A 22,026-nucleotide genomic window follows, 5' to 3' on the forward strand; every position below is an offset into this window, starting at 1 on the left:
GCTCCCTCTGCCCCTCCTCGTGCTGCCTCTCTCCGATTGTGGGTCCCAGCCGAGGGCAAGGGTGGCAATGGTGGGGAGGAGCCGCGGGGAATCGATTTTTTTGGCTCCCCCTCCATCAAATGGCTCCAGTCAGCACGATCCTAGGAACTTCTCCACCGAAGCTGTTTTCTGCACCACCGTTTGGTACAGCTTCGCCTGAAGTCGGAGGAGAAGCCGCGGCAAAAGCCCTACCAAAGGAGACCTAAGATTCACTTAACTTTAGCATGTGTACATGCAGCTCAACTTGACTGACTTGCTAAAATGCAGCCTAGATCTTCTCACATCCATTTTCAACCTGAAACCGATCTCTTGATCAAAGCCCAAGTGAGGACGAATACGGAAACAAAAGGTGTGAAATGCCGAAATATACTGATCGAACAATCTATGCATTTAATTCCCCTATGGCCCGATCATCGCTCTTCTACTATTGCTACGTGCAGATGCAGTTTTCAAACTCAACCATTCAGAATTTCAGAAATCGTTCGTATTTCGTATTAACACGCAATAAAAAGCACCATTACTGAACCGACCTCCACTGACAACTCATAGCCGTTACTCCGGTCTCCAGCTCCAGGATTCCAGATCCATCCACAGCATTCAAAATTTCCCAACCCAAACTAGCACTCCGACATCGCCGCGCCGCGCCCACTCAGTCCTCAGTGCGCCGCTCTCAGCTCCAGTGCTCCACCTGCAAGTCCCAACCAACAAGCCCCCGCAGAGAAGTGCATTAATCTCGCTCGCAGCTCGCAGCCCACGGCCCTACAGCCGAGCGATGGCCGGAGTCCGGGACGGCGGCCTCGACGACGAGACGCTGCAGCAGCTGCGCAGCCGCGCGACGCAGCTGCTGCTCAAGGAGGACTGGAGGGAGTACATCGCCGTCTGCTCCCGGATCGTCGACGGCGCCTCCGACGACCGCCGCGTGCTCTGCTCCGCGCTCGCGCACCGCGCCGACGCCCGCGCCCGCCTCGGGGACGCCGCCGGCGCGCTCGCCGACTGCGACGCCGCGCTGGCGGCGGACCCAGCCCACCCCGCCGCGCTGCTCTCCAAGGGCGCGATCCTCCGCGGGCTCGGCCGGTACGCGCTCGCGGCCGACTGCTTCCGCGCGGCCGCGCTCGCCGCGGGCGGCGGCGGCGCGGACGAGGCGCGGGAGCTCGTCGAGCAGTGCAGGCGGCTGGAGGCGCAGGCGAGGAGCGGGGCGGTGGATCTGTCGGAGTGGGTGCTCGCGGGCTTCGCCGGGAAGTGCCCGGATCTCGCGGAGTACGTCGGGCCGGTGGAGGTGCGCCGGTCCGCGCACGGGGGCCGAGGGATCTTCGCGGTCAAGAACGTCGAGGCGGGGTCTACTCTGATGATGACCAAGGCGGTGGCTATCGGGAGAGGGGTTCTTCACGACGCCGCTGATGGCGGCGAGAAGATGGTGGTGTGGAAGGACTTCGTCGACAAGGTGCTCGACGCCGCCGAGAAGTGTCCGAGGACGGCAGCTCTGATTCATACTCTGTCCACCGGCGAGGAGCAGGAGGACGATCTAGTTGTTCCGGGGATGGCATTGTTTAGGCAAGAACCCGGGGATCTCAATCTCAGTGATGACGGCACCAACGTGGTGAGGGAGAAGGGGACACAAGAGGTTCTTGATGTGGACAGGATACTGAAGGTGCTCGACGTGAACTGCTTGACCGAGGACGCACCAGCCGCCGATTTGCTCGGGAAGAATGGTGTTGTCAACTGCGGTGTGGGACTCTGGATCTTGCCGTCGTTCATCAACCATTCTTGCCACCCCAATGCCCGGCGCACTCACGTCGGAGACAACGCCATTGTCCACGCGTCCAGAGACATCAAAGCTGGGGAGGAGATCACATTTCCCTACTTCGATGTGCTCGTGCCGGTGAGCAAGCGCAGGGAGGCATCGATGGCTTGGGGATTTGAATGCAAGTGTGATCGGTGCAGGTTTGAATCCGAGGATTTCATTCTTAAGCAGGAAATACTGAAATCAGAGAATGACTTGGTCAATGGGGGAGACATGGGAGCCCTGGTGGTGCGGCTGGAGGAAAAGATGAGGAAGTCCATGGTGAAGGAGAGGCGAAAGGCGTTCTTGCGCGCGTCGTTCTGGAGTGCATACTCGGCCTTGTATGATTCTGATAAGCTGGTGAGAAAATGGGGGAGGCGAGTTCCCAGCGAGGCCATTGTAGCAGAGAGCATTGTTGATGCGGTCGGCGGGAGTGAGAGCATGCTGAGAGCAATGCTGAGGGGTTCCAGGGATGCTAATGGCTGCGGCAACCGGCTAGAGACGGAGGACAAGGTGGTAAGGATAGGGAGGGCGACCTATGGCAAGGTGGTGAAGAGACACGCAATGAGAGCTCTCTTCAGACTTGCACTGGATGAAAATAATAACATTAACCTTTAGATTTTGATCCTGTTACTTCTAATTTATTCTTTATTAGTTGGGGCAGCTTCAAATAGGTTCATGTTACCAATTGTTAGGAATTTATATACAGCAAATATTCAGGTTTGCACAACATTTGTAATAAGCGGGTGAGAAAGAATCAGAGATCATCCATGAGAGCTCTATTTTCATGCTCTCTTGATCTTGGTTTCAGATTGTTCTTTAGGTGCTCGCATGAATTGTTTAATTTTTGAAGTGATGTTCTTTAAATTTCATTATCCTCTCTTCAAGGATTGGCAATTGCATGACGATATTCCATCAGTCATTCTATGACAAGAAAACAACCCGCTTTGTTTTCACAATCTCTCCTTTCATGACTACTTTTTGACTTGAACTGTCATGTAAGATCAATGACTGTATCATTGTGCCTCAATTAAGGAACTGTGGACAACAAAGAATTCAGAATTCTGTTTCTGATTGGTACAGTTTTGAACTTTCAGTACCGAGCTGAACAGTCACAACATTGGATACGAAGCCTGACAACAGAAATATGGAGTCCTAAATGAGGTAAAAATGTATATAACCTGTATATAAGAGCGACTCATTTTCTTGGTGGGCAGATTACAAAAAGGAACACAACAGTTAAGCCCCAACTTGTCCGGGAGTTGTCAGGGACACCGTGTACGAGATTATCTTAATTCCAGTGATCCCGTCACACCAATATTGTCTCAACCAATCTTTCGAGAGAAAAAATTTGTCTCAAGCAACGGCAAACACCAAGCCCAAGCCCAGTTATCCTTTCCTCTGGACCTAATTGGGCTGGCCTTTTGTTCGGAACATTTAATTTTATTCTTAGAACAATGATCCTAATTGGGCCGATCTATTTGGGACTCCTTCCCCTACCTTTTTACGATATGTTCAGTGTTTTTGGTGAAAGGTTTTTCTATTCATTCTTCAACATGTATAATAGTAGAGCCTGCTAAAGTTGCTCTTGACATGCAATGTGTTCTTTTGTTCCTTTTCAGCATGGAGAGGAGTAGCATGAGTTTGGCGTGAACTGTTTCAAGATGGGGTGATTATATTGTCTCTGCTACTGAGCAGCATGAGGCTAGCTGCATGTTGCGTCTGAAACAGTGGCTGATGCAACAATCAAGATTATAGATTTGGTTTAATGCATAGTAGGAATGAGAATTGGAGCTAGAACATGAAATTTTGTATCATGTATCTATAAAAAAATTATCATAAAACGTTTATATGTTTGTTGTGGTAGCCGTTGAAGCTAGGTTTTGGGTCTAAGCTACTACTGTATTTGAGACGAGTTGTCTCATGCTGGTAATTGCATTGGGGTCTACTGAGGCGTAGATTGGACCTGGATACTGAAAATCGTCATCATGAGATATGATCAATAATGCAAAATTTAAGGGTTTTGCCCCTTTGCCTTGAATGCCTTGCCTACATATATGGTGTGCGCTCATGTAGTTGAGTTGATGCCGATTATCTGCAGCACTATTGTATGGTTTCAGGGCATGCAGCACTAGCTAGGGCGTTTTAAATGAATTGGTATCTCTAGTGTGTGTCACGGCCAGGCAGGAAGAAACAACATGCTCCAGGTCCGTGGCTGACACGATGAGCTTAGCTTCTCACCTTAGTCCAGGACCATGTGGACCCAACATAGGATGTGGGTGTACACATGTACACCCAATATTTTTTCAAAGAAAATTCTAAGTTAATATCTATATAATGTGTATATTTGTAACTATATCAGACTGGACTCGAACACAAATAGCATAGCGTAGGGCTTGGGGGTGCTCCATTTCGCAAGCAGGAAGGAAAGAAACGGAATGGAGGGGATGGGGTGAAAGAACATGAAGACCGAGAGGATGGGGTGAAAGAACAAGAAGGCGACAGAGGGGATGGGATGAAAGAACATGAAGACAAAAAAAGAGAGTTGAACCTGTGGAGGGTGGAGGAGGTGAAAGAGCACGCTCTATAGGTAACAAACCTACGGGTCCAGTTCATAACCCCTTCTGGAATACGTCCTTTTTTTCATGACTTCCTCATGTTCTGTCTTTGTCTAGTTTGGAGTACGCGTCAAACCTCACATCTCTAAAATTGTTGCTTATTCTTAAGCAACCGACTTGAGTAATAGCTTATGATGTACATACAAGTATTCCTAAATTGCAGAAGCTTCATGTAATCACTCTCACTCACACCTAACTACTTGAGGAATGGTGTGGTTCTCCTTCAAAAGTCAACTTTGGGATGTGAAAAACAAAATATATCATGCTTCTGTCCAATAATTGCAGTTTGTATGCTGCAGCACCAATGTGTAGGTATAACATTTTTTATCTACATTTGTAGTATTTAGTGTTAAAGGGTGTAAGGAAACGAATGTGTTGAAGGGAGAAGATGAAGTAATAATATATTAAATATGAGACTGTAATATTATCAAGCATTGCAACACTTTAAATAATATGTCGCTACAAATTGTCTCAACTATAAAAAATAGCCTTTATGCTAACAAAATATTAAAAAAAATGCGTTATGCAACATTTGAAATCATACGGTAGAAAAAATCACCATGATAGATATTTTATGTTATGCAACATTTTAAATCATATGGTAGAAAAAATTACCATGATGGATATTTTACGTGCTAGTTATGTAACAATTAAATTAAGCTACAAATACATGATTAGCTTCGAGAAGTTGGGTAGTATACATTATATAGTTTGATTTGGTATTTATATCTAAAATCTTTCTACTTCTAATTTCAAATTATTGTACCATAAACATGTACATGAACTCACATTTTTCATGACTTATTTTCTCTTAAAAATTGTTATAATTTCAATTTGATCTTAAAATAATATTTGTGTAGTAATATTAAATCATGAGGGAAAATAATAAAAGTTCTTGATATGTTCTATTGTTAAAACATATTACAATGACTTATATTTAGAATCTGATGGGGTATAAATTTTTTTATATTAGTTACACTAAATTTTGAAAATCTAGGTCCGCCACTATCCAAAATGATTCTTGAGTCCAAGATAATTCAACAACAACACAGTAAGAAATAGGAACCAATACAGCTTTGGTGCATTCTTGTCAAGCATAGAACGATCCTAGGTTGGTACATTCAAACCAAAACCTTCAAGAAGAAAGGACGCAAGGACGCAAGAACATTATATATATACATATACATATATATATATGTATATATATATGTGTGTGTATATATATATATATATTAATACAAACCATGCCGCGGGCACTCATCCCAACTGATATAAAACTCAACTCATAACAGCAAGTGAGGTATCATCCCAAGCAGAGTAAGTGAGGTATCATACCAGGCAGAGTATTGTAAGAATATTCATGATGCAAATAAATGCAATGCACCTAGTCTGATCGATCTCTTGTCTTGTGGGTGTTCTTGTCTGCTAACAAAACAGGCGACATAGAACTTGACATAGAACCAAGTACCGTAGTTGCATCATGCATGTGTCTCCATACCAATGGAAACCAGAGTAGAACTCATCATTGCGTTACCATGGTTGTGCCACCATCCCATCCGCACATGCTAATCGTAACCGATCATCAGACAATATCTCACTAGTTGGTCACGCTAGAACCGCATGCTAGAGCATGATCAGTATAGGGTCTTCTGCTCTGGCCTCATCGCCATTGCCATCACGATGCTAAAGAAGGTCGGTGGTGGAAGGCGTCGATGTTAAAGGTCCTTGTCCAGCATCCGAAGGAAGAGTGGGAGGATGAAGAAGGCCGGTGGGAGGCGTCGATGTTGAAGGTCCTTGTCCAACTTCCAGAGGAGGGGGAGGAGGAATCGCTGCTGCTTCTGTCTCTGTCACTGCGAATACGGGCTGACTTCTTGAGATGGGTCATGGGTAGGTAAAGAGTACATGGGTAGGTAGTGAATCAATAGTTGGTTGGAGAAAACCAACAACTGAGATAAGTCATGTGATCACACGTACGTGTGGTTTTGCATTTTCCATGAGTTGGGCCTAAATATGGGTCAAATGTGGATGAGTCAACAAGGAGGGAGGCAATGCGCAATCCGCCCGGGATTTCTATATAACTTTCGTCTCCATAACTTCCAGTGTTTGAGATATGTGCGGATCGTAATGAACGACTAGGATTGAAGCTGACGGGATGCGCAACTCAATAGTTGTCCACACATGGGTAGTTGCATGGATGGTTAACCGATAAGATTTCTTTTGATTTTGATCTTTAAATCCATTTTCCTTTCAAATTATAAACTTTTTTGAAATATGTTTGAACCATGGTGTTAATTAAGATTTATACAACAAAACAAGATCCAATATGATTGTATTTTAATTTATATATATTGTTTTAAAAATCAACATACGAAATATATTGTTTCAACATTTTTAATATTTTACATTTTCATATAAAATGTTGAACTAATTTATTAGAATCGTTGAACTAAGTTTGAATACATGTTGAATCTAGTAGTTTTAAATATTGACTATATTAGATTATTTTGAACACACTAGGTTAAAATATTTTACAAAATATTGAATCATTGACGCCGATTATAAAAAGTAAAACAAAAAGATACAGAATGCAGTAATTATGCTTTGAATTTATATTCTGGGACAGCTATAATCCCCTAACAATTGCCCAAACCATGTTATAAATAGGCAGAGTAAAAACATCTTTTTTTTCCAGAAAAATCAACTTCTGCTCTTCATCACCTCCTAATAGCGGAATGAAATTACGGTATTCTTTTTTTTTTCATCAGATCATTGCAAAGGATATCACAGAAGCTATCGACAAGGGTTTGGGATTAGAGCACGTCCTGCTTGTCAAATTGAATGATGAAACTTGAAGTTATAGCACTTGGTGTATGCAAAAACAGGATAATAAGATTTAGAATACCTGGATCACACTGTGCTCTGGAGACCACTTAGCGATCTCAGAATAATTTTGTCTAAAATGTGAAACTAGGCAATAACTAGTTCTTATAAAGGAGCCCAACCAGACGGCCTGGCCCAACATCCGTCTAGAACAGTAGCCCAATCAGCCCACGCCGGGAGTAGCCCAGCAGCAATCACCACGCGCCGCCGCCGCACACCTCCTCCAGTCACCCACCGCCGGCGGCGCCGCCCCGCTCAATCCCCACGCGCCCACGCCTCTGCAGCTCGACACCTGCCGCCACATCAGAGCCGCCCGCCGCTGCTGTTGCTGGCAACCGGAGATGGACGGGGAGGAAGAGAACGTCGGGCCGTTCCGCCGGACGAGCAGCCGCACGCGCCGCATGGCCACGCGCATGGCATCCGCGCTCGCCAGCTCTGACAACCGCGCCCAGGTATTTCTAGAGGAGTTGGATTCTCCATTACGTCGATCGCTCCACCTGATCTATATATCATAGGGGTAGACGGACCATTCCTGCAGGCTGCAGCTTCCCCCTTCGATTCCAAGCTATTTCCCTCCCGTTCATGAATGGCACCTCCCTTTCCTCTCGTAGTATTCTTTGTTTTACAGTTAGAACTGCAAAGTTGGCCTAACCTAGTAACCTTCTCGACATGGATGCATGAATGCATCTTCTGTCTGCTCATGTGCTAATGTTGAAATGCTCCAATTTTTATTTAGGGGATATACAGAACCATTTGAAGGGATTGGCCTCATTATAGTTTCCATCTTTGAGAGGAAGGAGTTGGCCTTGTTGGCAAGTAGTTTTGGTAATATATGCTCTAGAAGACTCTTTAGGCAAAGTGTTCTATTCTGAATTTACACTGCTTATTTTGTGTCATATGTGTTGTGGTGCTTTTGCTTTTCTCATGGTCCCTTGCCAATGAACAAAGAAACAACTATTAAGAGGGAATTTTAGAGCCTTATTCACTTTTCATATCTCTTAACATGTGCATCATTTATCTTTCTCCTTTTTCTTTCAGAAAGTCAACATTCAGAAAGAGCTTTCCCCTTCCAATTTGTTACATTTTGTGAAGTCTAAACAAACACTTTGATTTGTCATTAAAATAGGTGCCAATATCTTAGTAAACGCAAGCTCCACTATACTGCGTAAAACACTATGCTCTTCGCTGCCATGATGTATGGTTTTTGGTTTGTACGTTTGCTTTCATATCCTCTTTCCTTCTGTCAGACTGTAACTCTATAGTTCATCCCTGAGTGATAAATTATGAAGAATTTAGGTGTTGACTCAGCTTCAACTCATGTTAAGATCATTTTTGTGCTTATAATTTCTGATCTATAGTTGTGCCTGAAATAATCTTCTTGATGTTTTGCTACCCTGTTGTGAAACATATCCATTTCAGGCTGCATTAGCTCGTCTTGAAGCTCTTGAGAGTGATAATGCTGGGGTTGAGGTGGTAGATCTTAATGATGATGAGTATGGATCCACGGATGAGGAAGACCCTGGTCAGTTTCCTTCCTCATTTATCTTTGTAGTAATCCATGGTCCAAAAAGGATAAGGTTCATACATTATGTAGAAACACAGTGACAGTTAACGATTGGACATCTTAATCTTTGCGAATTGCAAACAGAGTATGATATGTTTTGTTATTACTTGTAGTATCAATTTTTCAGAATAGACAACATTCTTTATTTCTTTTCCTTGCAAAAGGAATTGATAAATAATTTTAAAACTAACCTTAACAACTCTGATACAAACAATAACACAAATTATTCGTAAGTTGACTGTGTTATTGGCATCAGGAATGCCCTATGATCAGTCATTTAGATATCATTTAGCTCCACATGCAACAGCTTCTCAACTATAGAAGTTCATGGGCTCGTCATTTCTGGAAATGGTGAATTTAGGCACAGTATATAGGCCTTTTGGGTTGTGGACCAGTGGATGTATGTTCAATTCGGATGCCCTAGCCACAGATAGCTAAACTTTGATGCTGTAGTGATCTAATAGCAGTCTTCTTTTGTTTTCTGCTTTCCTTTCTACAGTGCTCATGCAAAAGAAGCAGTCCAAGATCATGAAACGCAAGACAAGGCAAGGGAAAGCTTTGGAGAAGAGGGCAGCAAGATCTTTCATGGATGTGTTGCAAGAAGTAAGTAGTGTTGTGCTGTAAATTTGTTTCTTATCATGCTTATTTGTAGGATGGGCACTTAACAGATTTTGACTCTTGAACTGTAATAGGCAAATCTTGAGTCCCTGCCTCCTAATGTCCCAACATATTTGAAGGCGGCTGTCGGTCCACCGAGTACTTCATCTCGACGCCACTACTGCTCGGTTTGTGGGAGTTCTGCAAATTACACATGCGTGAGGTGTGGAACACGGTTCTGTTCATGCCGCTGTCAAGTCATACACAATGACACTCGCTGCCTTAAATTTGTAGCTTGATCTACAGGATTGTACAAGCTACATTTGATGTATATCTAGTCCCTAACGACTCTTCATCTATGCTCAGTAGGGTATGCTTGCTGTGTATGTTTTGTACTCCATAGGCAAGGTTTGGTTCTGTGTAGAAAACCAATTTTTTCATTAGGTACTGCAGTTGCAGTTACCAGGTAGATCTCTTGTAGACTGACTATGCTAGACTGATGATCACAAATTCAGAATGTCCTGGTTCCATGCACAGTAAGTCAACAACACCATAGGATTTGATATACGTGCCAAATTAATCAAAACTCTGCCACAGAGCAGCACATGGCATGCGCAGTTGTAGAATCACCAGGTGACGCAGTAGGATGTCACCTCCCTTTGGGAAGATCGGTTATGGCATTCGCTGGACATGACATGGCAAGACAGCACTCTCTGGAAAAAAAAAACCCGCTTTGGGTTCACGATTTCTTTCAGGATGTAGTTATTCACGTAAACTGTCGACTGCATTGCGCCTCAATTAAGGAACTATAGACAGAATTCAGAATTTTGTTCCTGGTTAGTTCAGTTTCGGACCTTCAGTACCGAGCTGATGGATCACAACACTGGATACCATGTCTGGCAACAAAAAATCGGTCAGATCCTAATTGTCATAAAAAGAATAACCTGTATATAAGAGAAGAGTGACTCATTTTCTTGGTTGGCAGATCACAAAAAGGAACACAAACGCTAAGCCCCAACTTGTCCGGGAGTTAGGTCAGGGACACCATATGAATGAAACCATCTTAATTACAGTCACACCAAGATTGTCTCAACTTGGGGTAACTGCAGTGTCCAATATATCACCTAACATAGCCACCCAACGCTGCATACATAGCATCTCCTGCGGACTGAACCCTTTCATCAGGAGCACACCATGGTGGAAGCTCATGCCACGCCGGCGGCGCCGTTCTTCCCACTGGCAGGGCTCCACAAGTACATAGCGATCTTCCTCGTCCTCCTCTCGTGGATCCTGGTTCACAAGTGGAGCCTGAGGAAGCAGAAAGGCCCGAGATCATGGCCGGTCATCGGCGCGACGGTGGAGCAGCTGAGGAACTACCACAGGATGCACGACTGGCTCGTCGAGTACCTGTCGAAGCACAGGTCAGTGACCGTCGACATGCCCTTCACCTCCTACACCTACATCGCGGACCCGGTGAATGTTGAGCATGTTCTCAAGACCAACTTCACCAATTACCCCAAGGTAAATGAACTGAACCCAGAAATGTTAAGTTTTTGTAGTAGTCAACTGTGTTAAGGTTCAGTACTGAAAACTGATTCAAATGTCTGAATAGGGGGACGTGTACAGATCCTACATGGATGTGCTGCTCGGCGACGGCATATTCAACGCCGACGGCGAGTTGTGGAGGAAGCAGAGGAAGACGGCGAGCTTCGAGTTCGCCTCCAAGAACCTGAGAGATTTCAGCGCCATTGTGTTCAGAGAATACTCGCTGAAGCTGTCAGGCATACTGCGCCAAGCTTCCAAGGCAGGCAAAGTTGTGGACATGCAGGTGAATCACCTGTTCACTACTCTCCCTCGCCAACATGAGATCAACGTTCTAATTAACACGTGAACTATTTGCAATTCAGGAACTGTACATGAGGATGACGCTGGACTCGATCTGCAAGGTTGGGTTCGGGGTTGAGATCGGCACGCTGTCGCCTGATCTCCCCGAGAACAGCTTCGCGCAGGCGTTCGACGCCGCCAACATCATCGTCACGCTGCGGTTCATCGACCCGCTCTGGCGCCTGAAGAGGTTCTTCCACGTCGGGTCAGAGGCCCTCCTCGAGCAGAGCATCAAGCTCGTCGACGAGTTCACCTACAGCGTGATCCGCCGGAGGAAGGCCGAGATCATGGAAGCCCGATCCAGCGGCAAGGAAGAGAAGGTATGCAATCTTTTCGCTTTCATTTCTTTCACCCTGCAGTGTTGAGTGGACATGATCGATGTGTGGGTGCTCATAGCAGATCAAGCACGACATCCTGTCGCGGTTCATCGAGCTGGGCGAGGCCGGCGAGGACAGCGGCGGACTCGGGGACGACAAGAGCCTCCGTGACGTGGTGCTCAACTTCGTGATCGCCGGGCGGGACACGACGGCGACGACGCTGTCGTGGTTCACCTACATGGCCATGTCGCACCCGGACGTGGCCGAGAAGCTGCGCCGCGAGCTGTGCACGTTCGAGGCGGAGCGCGCGCGCGAGGAGGGCGTAGAACTTGTCCCCTGCGGCCCCGACGCCGACGACGACGAGTCGTTCGCCGCCCGCGTCACGCAGTTCGCGGGCCTCCTCACCTACGACAGCCTCGGCAAGCTGGTGTACCTCCACGCCTGCGTCACCGAGACGCTCCGCCTCTACCCCGCCGTCCCTCAGGACCCGAAGGGGATCCTGGAGGACGACGTGCTGCCGGACGGGACGAAGGTGAGGGCGGGAGGGATGGTGACGTACGTGCCCTACTCGATGGGGAGGATGGAGTACAACTGGGGCGCCGACGCGGCGAGGTTCCGGCCGGAGCGGTGGATCAACGAGGACGGGGCGTTCCGGAACGCGTCGCCGTTCAAGTTCACGGCGTTCCAGGCGGGGCCAAGGATCTGCCTGGGCAAGGACTCGGCGTACCTGCAGATGAAGATGGCGCTGGCCATCCTCTGCCGCTTCTACAGGTTCCAGCTGCTGGAGGGACACCCCGTCGAGTACCGCATGATGACCATCCTCTCCATGGCGCACGGACTCAAGCTCCGGGTCTCCAGGGCAGTCTGATCATTTAGTAGTTGACCGTTTCCTAGATCATGTAATCTTTGGGATCCTCAGACATGTACTCAATCAATAATCCACATCTCCTATACACATACTATTGCCGTCGATTCAGAGAAAAGGCAATATGACAATCTGTAAGACAAGGTGCATATGACAAATGGAACATATGTGTGTACGAAGGTACATCAGATAGCAATATTCACTTTAAACCAGGAACTAGAAGCAGTTAGTGAACTTTCTAATTTAATGTGGCAACGGGCATGTGTCAGCTGCCATACAATTGTGGAACATTGAAAATATCAATAGGGAACCACTACACTATTTATTGGATCTTATTTGCAAGCATCCAATAGGTAACTTGATGGTGGTGGTGGATATATAAAGATTTAGTAGTCAAAAATTAGTTTTTGCCATCCCAAAAAGGTGAGTTCAGGGCTCACGAATCACATATATTCTAAAATGGAAAAGAGGGGCAATTTAGTTTATATTTAGGTTCGACATACTGTAGTGGGAAAGGCTGATATGTGTAGCCAAGAAAAAGTACCTCGCTCTCACAGGATAAGGGATCTAATATGACGTGGATCCTACATGTTTCAATGATCCACATGATTCACTATCGCCACCGCACAAATAGTGTGCCATGGTGGTAGTAGACATAGAGACGCCAACTACGATCGCGCTCCTATACATAGGTTATCTCATCCCTTTGAGAAAACACCTCACTCGAACATTAGGCACCTTTGTGGATCTAAGAGAAGAAAGCACTTCTTGCAGCTTGCAACAATTAGCCTCTAGTAGTCGCATATCTTTGAAGGCAATCATAAATCATATTTTCATGAGAAACACATCACATAACCAATGCAAACACATGCACACCGCCACACCTATGAACACCTAGGGAGTTTCAGCCGGCAGATCTTGAGATTGACGAAGTCATCATTCTTTACTGTCCACGGGCATGCTGCCTCGTAAAGAAGGTTGAGGCATCAACCTTGGAATTCCATGGATGGAGAAAACAAGTATGTTGGTGAGTGCATAAATTTGCAGTGGAGCTTCCTTGGTTTTCTATTTCCTTTTTTCCAAGTGAGTCTTAGTTATTTATTCAGATTTTTGTGCGTAGGTTACCTTGTTTGGAAATTCTGTATGTAATCGAGTCCTTAAATTTTCATTTTTGCATTTATTTGCTCCAAGAGCTGGTCCTATAGGATTATTTTCCCTAGAACTTCTTAACTCCAAGCAAAAGCAATCAAGTTGCCCAGTGTAGATAGAACGCCACGTCAACTTACCTTTGTTCAGAAATTACATGCATGTTTTCTTGTAGTGTAACTCATTAGTAAAATTTAGAGTGCGGAAATTGCAACTTGCAGGTAAGGCTAAATACATTATCCATAGTAGACTCGGCATGTAAGCCTAGCGCGATAGTGCAAAGCAGATCATGCGCATCAGATGGGAAGTCTGAAGGACTGGGATATACACAACCAGAGGGCTGACTTGCACTATCTCCTGATGCCGAAGGAAGAAATGCAACTAATTCACGTAAAACAAGTTGATCACACAACCTCATTGCAGTATAAGACACACCGACCTTCCACAATTTCAGCAAGAAATCCAATCATACATTCCAGTAAAGTAGATTTAGATATAGATACAACAAAAGGTCATCTTTTTATCCAAATACACATCAGCTTCCTCCATCCCAGAACACAAGCCGTGCCGCCTAAGATAAAAGTCGGAAGAGAGTGTAAGAAGCACCAAAGCTAAAGCTTGGAATTAGGTAACTGAAGAAACAAAGCACCTAAAATGACCACAAGAAACAAATTTCTGACTGTACCTATATCAAATTGCACAAGCAACAGAACCACTTTTGAGAGTGATAAACATTAAACTGAAAAGTTCAAAAAGGGGGTTGTGTAGGCAGGATGAGGTATACTCGGCTTCTGAAACAAAATTTTCTTCAGCTATAAATACCTCAGCCTATGCCATCCCCATTTCACCATCACATAATTTCCATCTCTTGTAGAGCTAGTCCAGTTAGTTTGAGGCATGTTGTGCTTTTAAATGCGCCCTTTTCTGTAGCATTTGTTATGGAGGTACTGACTTGTTACATATTCCGTTCTGTTTTCAGTTCAAGGACACTGATGGCTTCAGCTTTGATGAACCATTGGGTTGTTGGTCGTTCACCTCATCGTGGGTATAAGAGCAACAGATCTGATGGTTGCTTCAAGATATTGAACTGGAACTACCATGGGATCAAGGGGAAGCAATTCTTGTCCAGAGAGAAGGTTGACTCAACTGGTTGTCAAATCACTAGAGCTGTACCAAAAGATCCCAAAAAGGTGATTTCCATACTACTCGGAAACTATTAAATGCTTGGACATATTTGATCACAAAAAAACACACACATTCCCATAAAGGTAATCCATCTAGAATAAAGTCAATATAGATTATCCGGTTCAGATCAATCTATGTCAAGTACTGAGTATCACGCAGTTCCTGGAGGACAGGGGATCTAAAAATTTTAGAAAACCATGTTGTCTCTTAATTTAATACAGAAAATAAATATGTGCACTCATGGTGTAGACATGGAATTTTGGATGCAAATATTCATTCAAAATGGTATTGCTTCAGAAAGAAATGTCTATGTTAATAGAAATTAAGTTACACCAGTCCATTACTTTAGGAACATATTATTAACTGGGTGGTTTTATTTTGAAGAGATTTAGCTGCTTAGTCAGACATATTACGCAATAATGGAAAGTACAAAATTCTAAAAAGCTGTTGGATTAAGATGCCTTCTCTATCTAAGCTTACAGTAAAATTTGCCTGAGATCTAACAACACAACTCAAACATTAATTCTAACACGTGCTGAAGCACGACAAAGATGGCACTGATATTTAGTCGTGGAATTAGGGTAATCACACAAAGTGGTGGGAGAAGGACATGAAGGGCAACATGAAGAGTATCAAATCCCAAGATGACTTTGACGAACAGCTTTTGATGGCTGGAGATAAGTTCACAGTGGTGCACTTCTTTTCACCTAGCTGTCGAGCTTGCAAGGCCCTACACTCAAAGGTAAAAAGAAGACAAGCATGCAGATTCACCAAGTTTACAATTATATCATGTTTTACATAAATTCATGTTGATATAATACCTTTTTTTTTCATGCCCACAAAGGTACATCAATTTGCCAGGATGCATCCAGGACTGCAGTTTCTCATGGTCAACTATAATGAACAGACAGAGATCTGTAGGAGACTCAATGTTTATGTCTTGCCATTGTTCCGCTTTTACAGAGGCGCTGAAGGTCGTATCTGTAGCTTCAGCTGCACAATTTCAACTGTAAGTATTAGATGATCCAACGCTATTTGTCAATACACCCTATTAAGCTATTTTAAACTAGAATTTTGTGCTATTCAGATTCATAAATTCAAAGATGCTCTGAAAAGGCATGGGGTTCAGACTGAGAGTCTTGCAACAGAAAAGGGTTTGGAAGAATCTGAACCCAAGAGCTTTGCCCCACCTACTGATATCCCAAATGCAAGTGATCCTTCGCCGAACATGGATGTAGATGACGGTCCCGTTGAACCGGGCTATGACTAAATCAATTTGCTGCAGACTGCCGAGTTCAATAGTTCTTATGTATGCATATAGAAGCTAAGTAATTTAAAAATTAGGACCCATATGCTCTTGTACAGCCCTTCATTTTAAAATTTTGAGGGCTAATAAACATTAAATTGCTATCTAGTTCTGTAACACTAGCTTTTAAGCTTCTTTGTCTTTCATTTCCTTGTAAATGATGGTAGTGTGCAGTAAATCCTTTCCTTCACTTTTTTTTCTACACATAAGCATTTAAATGCCCTAATTAATCACATAGACTTTTTGGAATATGGAGGACACCCCATCAAATACCACATGACGAAATTTCTCTCCATGGCACGGACTAAGGTCCGCATCCTCAGGACCGTGTAGTTATTTAATCCAAATTATGTATGTAATCTTTGTGTAACTGGGTGTCTCGAGGCGACCATTTAATTTGTTGATAATCTCTTATCTATGCAATCGATGCAATCTGCAATGGATGCTGCTCCAGTAGCTGCATAGGATGTTTGCCTCTCCGATCAATTTGTTCAGGTTGTCACCGATGGTAGTAATTAGTGAAGAGTTGAGTATGTCACAAGCTGCTTACCGTAAAGCATGTAAATTTGAACGGGCTCCGAGCATCCAAAGGGGTCGGACGGCAGGTCCCGGTTGCGGCGGACCATGGCGGCATAGGATACGGCATCCTCTCGCGGCGTTTCGTCGAACACGTCGAGAGCGGCCACAGCCGCGCGAGGACGGCGGGATTTTCACTGGCGGAAATGATATCGCCGTGGGCGAGCCATCGCGGAACCGTACGGGGCTTCACAAAGATGATGTGGACGCGGTGGAACGAACAATGGGAGAGAAGAGGAACTGACGCGCCGCCGCCGTCATCGGGGACGACGACACGCCGACAAGCAGCAAGAGCGGAGCGGTCAACGGAGGCGCGGACTTGTGACCGCAGGTATTTTGTAAAAGAGACCCTAGTGTTGAAGTTTTCGTTCAAACACATCCCCGGAATTGGATCGCGATCATGAATCGCGATCCAATCTGGAACGACTCTTAGCCGTCAGATCGATTATATGCGGCTGGTAACGCCGTGGGGCAAAGTGCAACGGCCATTTATCGAAAACGCTCCTAATATTTCAGAATCCCTTCAAACACACCCCAAATCGGATCGCGATCCGATCTTGGAGGATTTTGAACCGTCGGATCGGGTACATACGGTTGGGAACGGGACGGGGCAGAGCGGCTGCGGCATTTTTCCGAAATAGTCCTTACACTTAAGAATTGGTTCAAACGCACCTCAAATTGGATCGCGATAATCCAATTTTCGGGTGACTTTGAACCGTCAGATCGAACCTCCGCGGCCCAGATCGAGCGCTAGCAGAAACGGCAGGTGGGATTTTACAAAAACGACCTTTCATTGACAAGGCCCGTCAAGTGGTAACTTGAACCCGCGGCGGCGGCGGCCGGCGACGAGGTGGTATCCGCCGCCGCTTCGAGCCTTCCCTGGCAAGTCACTGCTACCGCGCGGCCGCGGAAGAGCGCTCCGGCTCCGCTCGCGGAAGGGCACTGTCCTCGAGGTGGATCTGGGCACTATACTTGGTGACTTTGGTGTAGGCTGGCATTTCGGTGTGGCGCTGTTACCCAGAGGGTCCAGTCGGCGGCGAGCAGCGAGCTCTTCATTGGAGACCATGAAGTGGGAATTTCTTCGTTGTCTCTCAATGCATCCACCGAAATGAAGCAGCTTCACTGAACCATTGGCGCGCGTGCCCTCTGCCGCGCCTGCGTCCGCGATGCTGCGAAAGTCGGGAACCCAGCGCCGGCAGCCGGCGTTCTGGCGGCGGTGCCGCAGCCTCCGGCAGATCAAGCAGGTCCACGCACTCATGGTCCTCCGGGGCTTCCTCTCCGACCCCTCCGCGCTCCGCGAGCTCATCTTCGCCTCTGCGGTCGCTGTCCGCGGCGGCGTCGCGCACGCCCGCCTCGTATTCGACCGAATCCCGAACCCGGACCGGTTCATGTACAACACCCTCATTCGCGGCGCCGCGCACAGTGACGCGCCCCGCGACGCCGTCTCCATCTACGCGCGCATGGCCCGGCGCCGCGGAGACTGCTGCGGCGGCGTGAGGCCGGACAAACTCACCTTCCCGTTCGTGCTCCGCGCCTGCGCCGCGATGGGCGCGGGGGGCACCGGGGCGCAGGTCCACGCACACGTCGTGAAGGCTGGGTGCGAGTCTGACGCTTTTGTCAGGAACGCGCTCATCGGCATGCACGCGAGCTGCGGGGATCTAGGCGTGGCGGCTTCGCTGTTCGACAGCGGAGCGCGCGGGGACGCCGTAGCATGGTCGGCGATGATCTCCGGCTGCGCGAGGAGAGGGGACATTGGTGCCGCCCGGGAGCTGTTCGACGAGAGCCCTGTGAAGGACCTCGTGTCATGGAACGTGATGATCACAGCTTACGCCAAGCGGGGTGAGATGGCCCTAGCGAGGGAATTGTTCGACCGCGTTCCTGATCGTGATGTCGTGTCATGGAATGCCATGATTTCTGGGTACGTGAGAAGTGGCTCACACAGGCATGCGATAGAGCTCTTTGAGCAGATGCAGTGCGTGGGAGAAAAGCCAGATACTATCACGGTGCTCAGCTTGTTGTCAGCCTGTGCCGACTCTGGTGATCTCGATGTTGGCCAGAGGCTCCATTCCTATTTGTCAGAGAGGTTTTCAAGAACTGGTCTTACCACCGTTCTTGGAAATGCGCTGATTGACATGTATGCAAAGTGTGGGAGCATGAAGTGCGCACATGAAGTGTTCTGGTCGATGCGAGATAAGGACGTCTCAACTTGGAACTCCATCATAGGAGGATTGGCATTGCATGGACATGTCAATGAGTCCATAGATTTGTTTGAGAAGATGCTAAAGGGGAATGTCAAGCCAGACGAAATCACCTTTGTTGCTGTCCTCGTTGCTTGCAGCCATGGAGGCATGGTTGACAAGGGGCATAAGTACTTTAACTTAATGCAGCAACAGTACAGGATTGAGCCCAATGTCAAGCACTTTGGTTGCATGGTTGACATGCTAAGTCGTGCAGGACTGCTCAAAGAAGCATTTGAGTTCATTGACACAATGAAGGTCGAGCCTAATTCTGTCATATGGAGGACCTTGCTTGGGGCTTGTAGGATCCATGGTGAAGTTGAACTGGCTGAGCATGCGAATCTGGAACTTCTAAAGGCAAGGAGTGATGCAAGTGGGGATTATGTGCTTCTATCAAACATTTATGCTTCAGTTGGAGAATGGCTGGGGTCAGAGAAAATGAGAAAGTTGATGGACGACACTGGTGTCAACAAGGAAGCAGGCCGTGCAGTTATTGATGGCAGTTCAAAGGATCTAATGCAATCTTCTAGACAGTTCTAATCACGTTCTGGATTCAAAAGATTTTTTTGGCCTAGCTGCCGGGTCAAGAAATTGGATACCTCTGCCCGTTCTTCTGTCAATGAAGAGCAAAAGGCCCAGTACCGCTACCACTTCCCGTGCTATTATTGGCTCCAACATGCTAGAGACATTGCTTAAGTTTTACACAGAATGCAGCTAAAAGGGCATGTAAGCCTGATCAATTCATATGCATCCAGTTGTCCCTGTTATTCAATAATTTCTTATGACTCAGTCATGCAAGTAAAACACACTTTGATCTATGCAGCCACCAAGTGAAACCAATGGTCTATTGAATATTGTACACCTACCAAGGAAACTAGTTACATTCCAGTGTATATTGATATGATGCAGTTTGGTGTTAACATTCAAGTCAAGCAGATAAACGGGAGCACAAGAACCAGCTGAGACGTAGTGGTGATATTTACAAATCTGTACTACTTTCTGGGTATCTGGGTGGCTGCAATCCCGCTTGAACTCAACCATAGAACTATGAGACCGGTCATGTGCCATGGTCATAGACCTTGTGATATAGCAGCAGAACATTAGAAAAGTTTGCACATGATCAGTGCATTTGGATTTTGGAGTTCCCGGCCATCTTAAGGGAGTGAGTACTTTTTGAACAACGCAGAGAACAGACAAGTAGATGAATAGGCAAGGCAAATATATAATTGATTATCTCGAGCAAGAAAAGGAAGCAAGTTTGCTGTATGCAATAATAACCATTTGGTCTGTAAGCTTATTCTTGCCATCGGAATATACATCTGAAATGTTGAATGTAGTTGTTCTGAAGCTTTTGCTTTGTACAATCGGTTGCCATTTGCTCATTTGCGTAGCTGCACTTTAAGGATTCAAGTAAATAGTGATTGTAAATTTCTAAGAGTGATACTTTGGACCTAGACTGTCGCCTTAAATGAATCATGTACTTAAACTACAAAATCAACGACTAGCTGCTATTCCATGGAAATCTTTATATTATTATATGGATGATTTGATTTCATGGGGCTCTTCTAATTAATAGCAAGAAGAAAATTCTGCATGTAAGCACCCCAGTTTACTCCGTTTACTACACATTAAATATTGTATAATTCACTAGAAGCTATTCTTCCTTGCGAAAACTTAATATGATGTGCTATGGACAATTTGTAGTACACATATTGAATATAACATAACTTGTTAGAAAATGCGTATGAAAAGTGGAAAATGGGGATAAGAAGGAACACTAGATACTAATCTTAACTTTAAACCAAGAACTAGCCATAGTAAGTTAGCTTTCTAATTTTAGTGTGGCAATGGACTTTGGACGGTTGCTATATGTTGTGATAGGGACACTTTTTTTTGGATCTTATTTGCATGCACCCAAAAGGTAACCTGGTGGTGACGGACAGGATATATAAAGATTTATTAGTGATCAAAATTTTGTTTTTTGCCTTCCCAAAGAGGTTCACTTCGGGTTTCAGAATCAAATATATTTTTAATGGAAAAAGAAAAGGAGTCAATTTTATTTTGGTTTAGATATGTCATAGAGGTAAAGAATGATCTAAGTAGTCGAGAAAAAGAGCCCAACTTCCCTAGGGATACAAGCAATAAGATACCTAATATGATGTAGATCCTTCATTGTTCCCATGGTCCACCTAATTTACTACCGCCATCACACATATGGTGTGGCATGATGCCAGTAGACGACATACTAATATGCCATGGATCCTACATCGTTTCCAATGATCACCTAATTCACTATTGGCAACACATATAGTATGGCATGGTGGCAATTGACGACATACTAATATGACATGGATGCTACATCATTCAAAGTTAGTAGACATAGCATGGTCGCCTGCCTCTATATATACATTGTCTCATCCCTTAAACAATATACATTTCTCAAACACTAGGCACCTTGTATGAGCAGGGGAAGGTCCTCTGCGGTTTTTTTGGCGACTACATGCATCCCACCGTCCATGGGCATGTTGCCTCATAAAACAAGTATGCTGGTGAGTGCAGCTAAACTTCATCGCCTGGCATAATTTTGTGTACCTTCCTTGGTTTTCTATTCCCTTTTCCAAGTGGGTCTTAGTTATTTTCTAGAATTTCACGCGTAGATTACCTTATCTGAAAAGGCTTCGTGCAGTCGGGTTCTTAAATTTTCATTTTCACATTTTTTTACACCAAGAACTGGCATAACACCAAATGAAATCAATCAGCATTCTTATAGATAGAACCCAACGTCAACATACCCTAGTTGCAAAATTACATGCATTTTTTCTGTAGTGTAACTCGTAAAATTTTGACTGCAGATGTTGCAACTTGCAAGTAGTAAGGCTAAATCCATAATAGACTCAGCATTTGAGCCAACTGCCGAGCACGACATTGCAAATCAGATCATGCGCATCAGAAGAAATGAGGTATACACAACCAGAGGGCTGATCTGCACTATCTGCTGATGCAGCAAGGAAGAAGTGCAACTAATTCACGTA

The 22,026-nt window shown here is 45.4% G+C and overlaps 5 protein-coding genes across 6 annotated transcripts; 4 read left to right on the top strand and 1 right to left on the bottom strand.

Annotated features, from left to right (window-relative positions):
• The first annotated feature begins 636 nt into the window (after positions 1 to 636).
• On the top strand, positions 637 to 2,629 carry LOC101774867. The gene has a single exon (XM_004985504.2). The coding sequence runs from the start codon at positions 812 to 814 to the stop codon at positions 2,435 to 2,437; it is 1,626 nt and encodes a 541-aa protein (XP_004985561.1). The 5' UTR covers positions 637 to 811; the 3' UTR covers positions 2,438 to 2,629.
• Positions 2,630 to 7,471: 4,842 nt separating this feature from the next.
• LOC101775272 (SWR1 complex subunit 6) lies at positions 7,472 to 10,012 on the top strand. The gene is made up of 4 exons (XM_004985505.3): positions 7,472 to 7,769; positions 8,737 to 8,839; positions 9,381 to 9,484; positions 9,574 to 10,012. The coding sequence occupies exons 1-4, from the start codon at positions 7,659 to 7,661 to the stop codon at positions 9,775 to 9,777; spliced, it is 522 nt and encodes a 173-aa protein (XP_004985562.1). The 5' UTR covers positions 7,472 to 7,658; the 3' UTR covers positions 9,778 to 10,012.
• A 634-nt stretch (positions 10,013 to 10,646) lies between these two features.
• On the top strand, positions 10,647 to 12,863 carry LOC101775677 (cytochrome P450 704B1). Of its 2 annotated transcripts, none has more exons than XM_004985506.2 (4): positions 10,647 to 10,999; positions 11,091 to 11,306; positions 11,386 to 11,682; positions 11,759 to 12,863. In XM_004985506.2, exons 1-4 carry the CDS (start codon positions 10,673 to 10,675, stop codon positions 12,545 to 12,547), a joined length of 1,629 nt encoding a protein of 542 aa, XP_004985563.1. In that variant the 5' UTR covers positions 10,647 to 10,672; the 3' UTR covers positions 12,548 to 12,863. The 2 variants fall into 2 exon arrangements, with proteins under 2 accessions (XP_004985563.1, XP_004985564.1); XM_004985507.2 differs by having other exon boundaries at positions 11,762 to 12,862.
• A 1,245-nt stretch (positions 12,864 to 14,108) lies between these two features.
• On the bottom strand, positions 14,109 to 17,073 carry LOC111255784. The gene is made up of 3 exons (XM_022822961.1): positions 16,732 to 17,073; positions 15,697 to 15,868; positions 14,109 to 15,605 (listed from the first exon to the last, which is right to left on the bottom strand). Exons 1-3 carry the CDS (start codon positions 16,805 to 16,807, stop codon positions 15,461 to 15,463), a joined length of 393 nt encoding a protein of 130 aa, XP_022678696.1. The 5' UTR covers positions 16,808 to 17,073; the 3' UTR covers positions 14,109 to 15,460.
• Positions 17,074 to 17,580: 507 nt separating this feature from the next.
• LOC101779361 (pentatricopeptide repeat-containing protein At5g15300) lies at positions 17,581 to 20,330 on the top strand. Its single transcript, XM_012842580.2, has one exon. The coding sequence runs from the start codon at positions 17,924 to 17,926 to the stop codon at positions 19,532 to 19,534; it is 1,611 nt and encodes a 536-aa protein (XP_012698034.1). The 5' UTR covers positions 17,581 to 17,923; the 3' UTR covers positions 19,535 to 20,330.
• The last annotated feature ends 1,696 nt before the right edge of the window (positions 20,331 to 22,026 follow it).

The sequence above is a fragment of the Setaria italica genome, chromosome IX (assembly GCF_000263155.2).
Source record: "Setaria italica strain Yugu1 chromosome IX, Setaria_italica_v2.0, whole genome shotgun sequence".
Lineage (NCBI taxonomy): Eukaryota > Viridiplantae > Streptophyta > Magnoliopsida > Poales > Poaceae > Setaria > Setaria italica.

Coding starts and splice junctions, on each gene's coding strand:
- LOC101774867 (XM_004985504.2), top strand. CDS start 812: ATGGCCGGAGTCCGGGACGGCGGCCTCGACGACGAGACGCTGCAGCAG.
- LOC101775272 (XM_004985505.3), top strand. CDS start 7,659: ATGGACGGGGAGGAAGAGAACGTCGGGCCGTTCCGCCGGACGAGCAGC. Junction 7,770..8,736: donor GCTCTGACAACCGCGCCCAG/GTATTTCTAGAG, acceptor TATCCATTTCAG/GCTGCATTAGCTCGTCTTGA. Junction 9,485..9,573: donor TCATGGATGTGTTGCAAGAA/GTAAGTAGTGTT, acceptor GAACTGTAATAG/GCAAATCTTGAGTCCCTGCC.
- LOC101775677 (XM_004985506.2), top strand. CDS start 10,673: ATGGTGGAAGCTCATGCCACGCCGGCGGCGCCGTTCTTCCCACTGGCA. Junction 11,000..11,090: donor ACTTCACCAATTACCCCAAG/GTAAATGAACTG, acceptor ATGTCTGAATAG/GGGGACGTGTACAGATCCTA. Junction 11,307..11,385: donor GCAAAGTTGTGGACATGCAG/GTGAATCACCTG, acceptor TTTGCAATTCAG/GAACTGTACATGAGGATGAC.
- LOC111255784 (XM_022822961.1), bottom strand. CDS start 16,807: ATGGTCCGCCGCAACCGGGACCTGCCGTCCGACCCCTTTGGATGCTCG. Junction 15,869..16,731: donor TCAAATTTACATGCTTTACG/GTAAGCAGCTTG, acceptor GAAATTGTGCAG/CTGAAGCTACAGATACGACC. Junction 15,606..15,696: donor TGTGGGCATGAAAAAAAAAG/GTATTATATCAA, acceptor CTTTGAGTGTAG/GGCCTTGCAAGCTCGACAGC.
- LOC101779361 (XM_012842580.2), top strand. CDS start 17,924: ATGCTGCGAAAGTCGGGAACCCAGCGCCGGCAGCCGGCGTTCTGGCGG.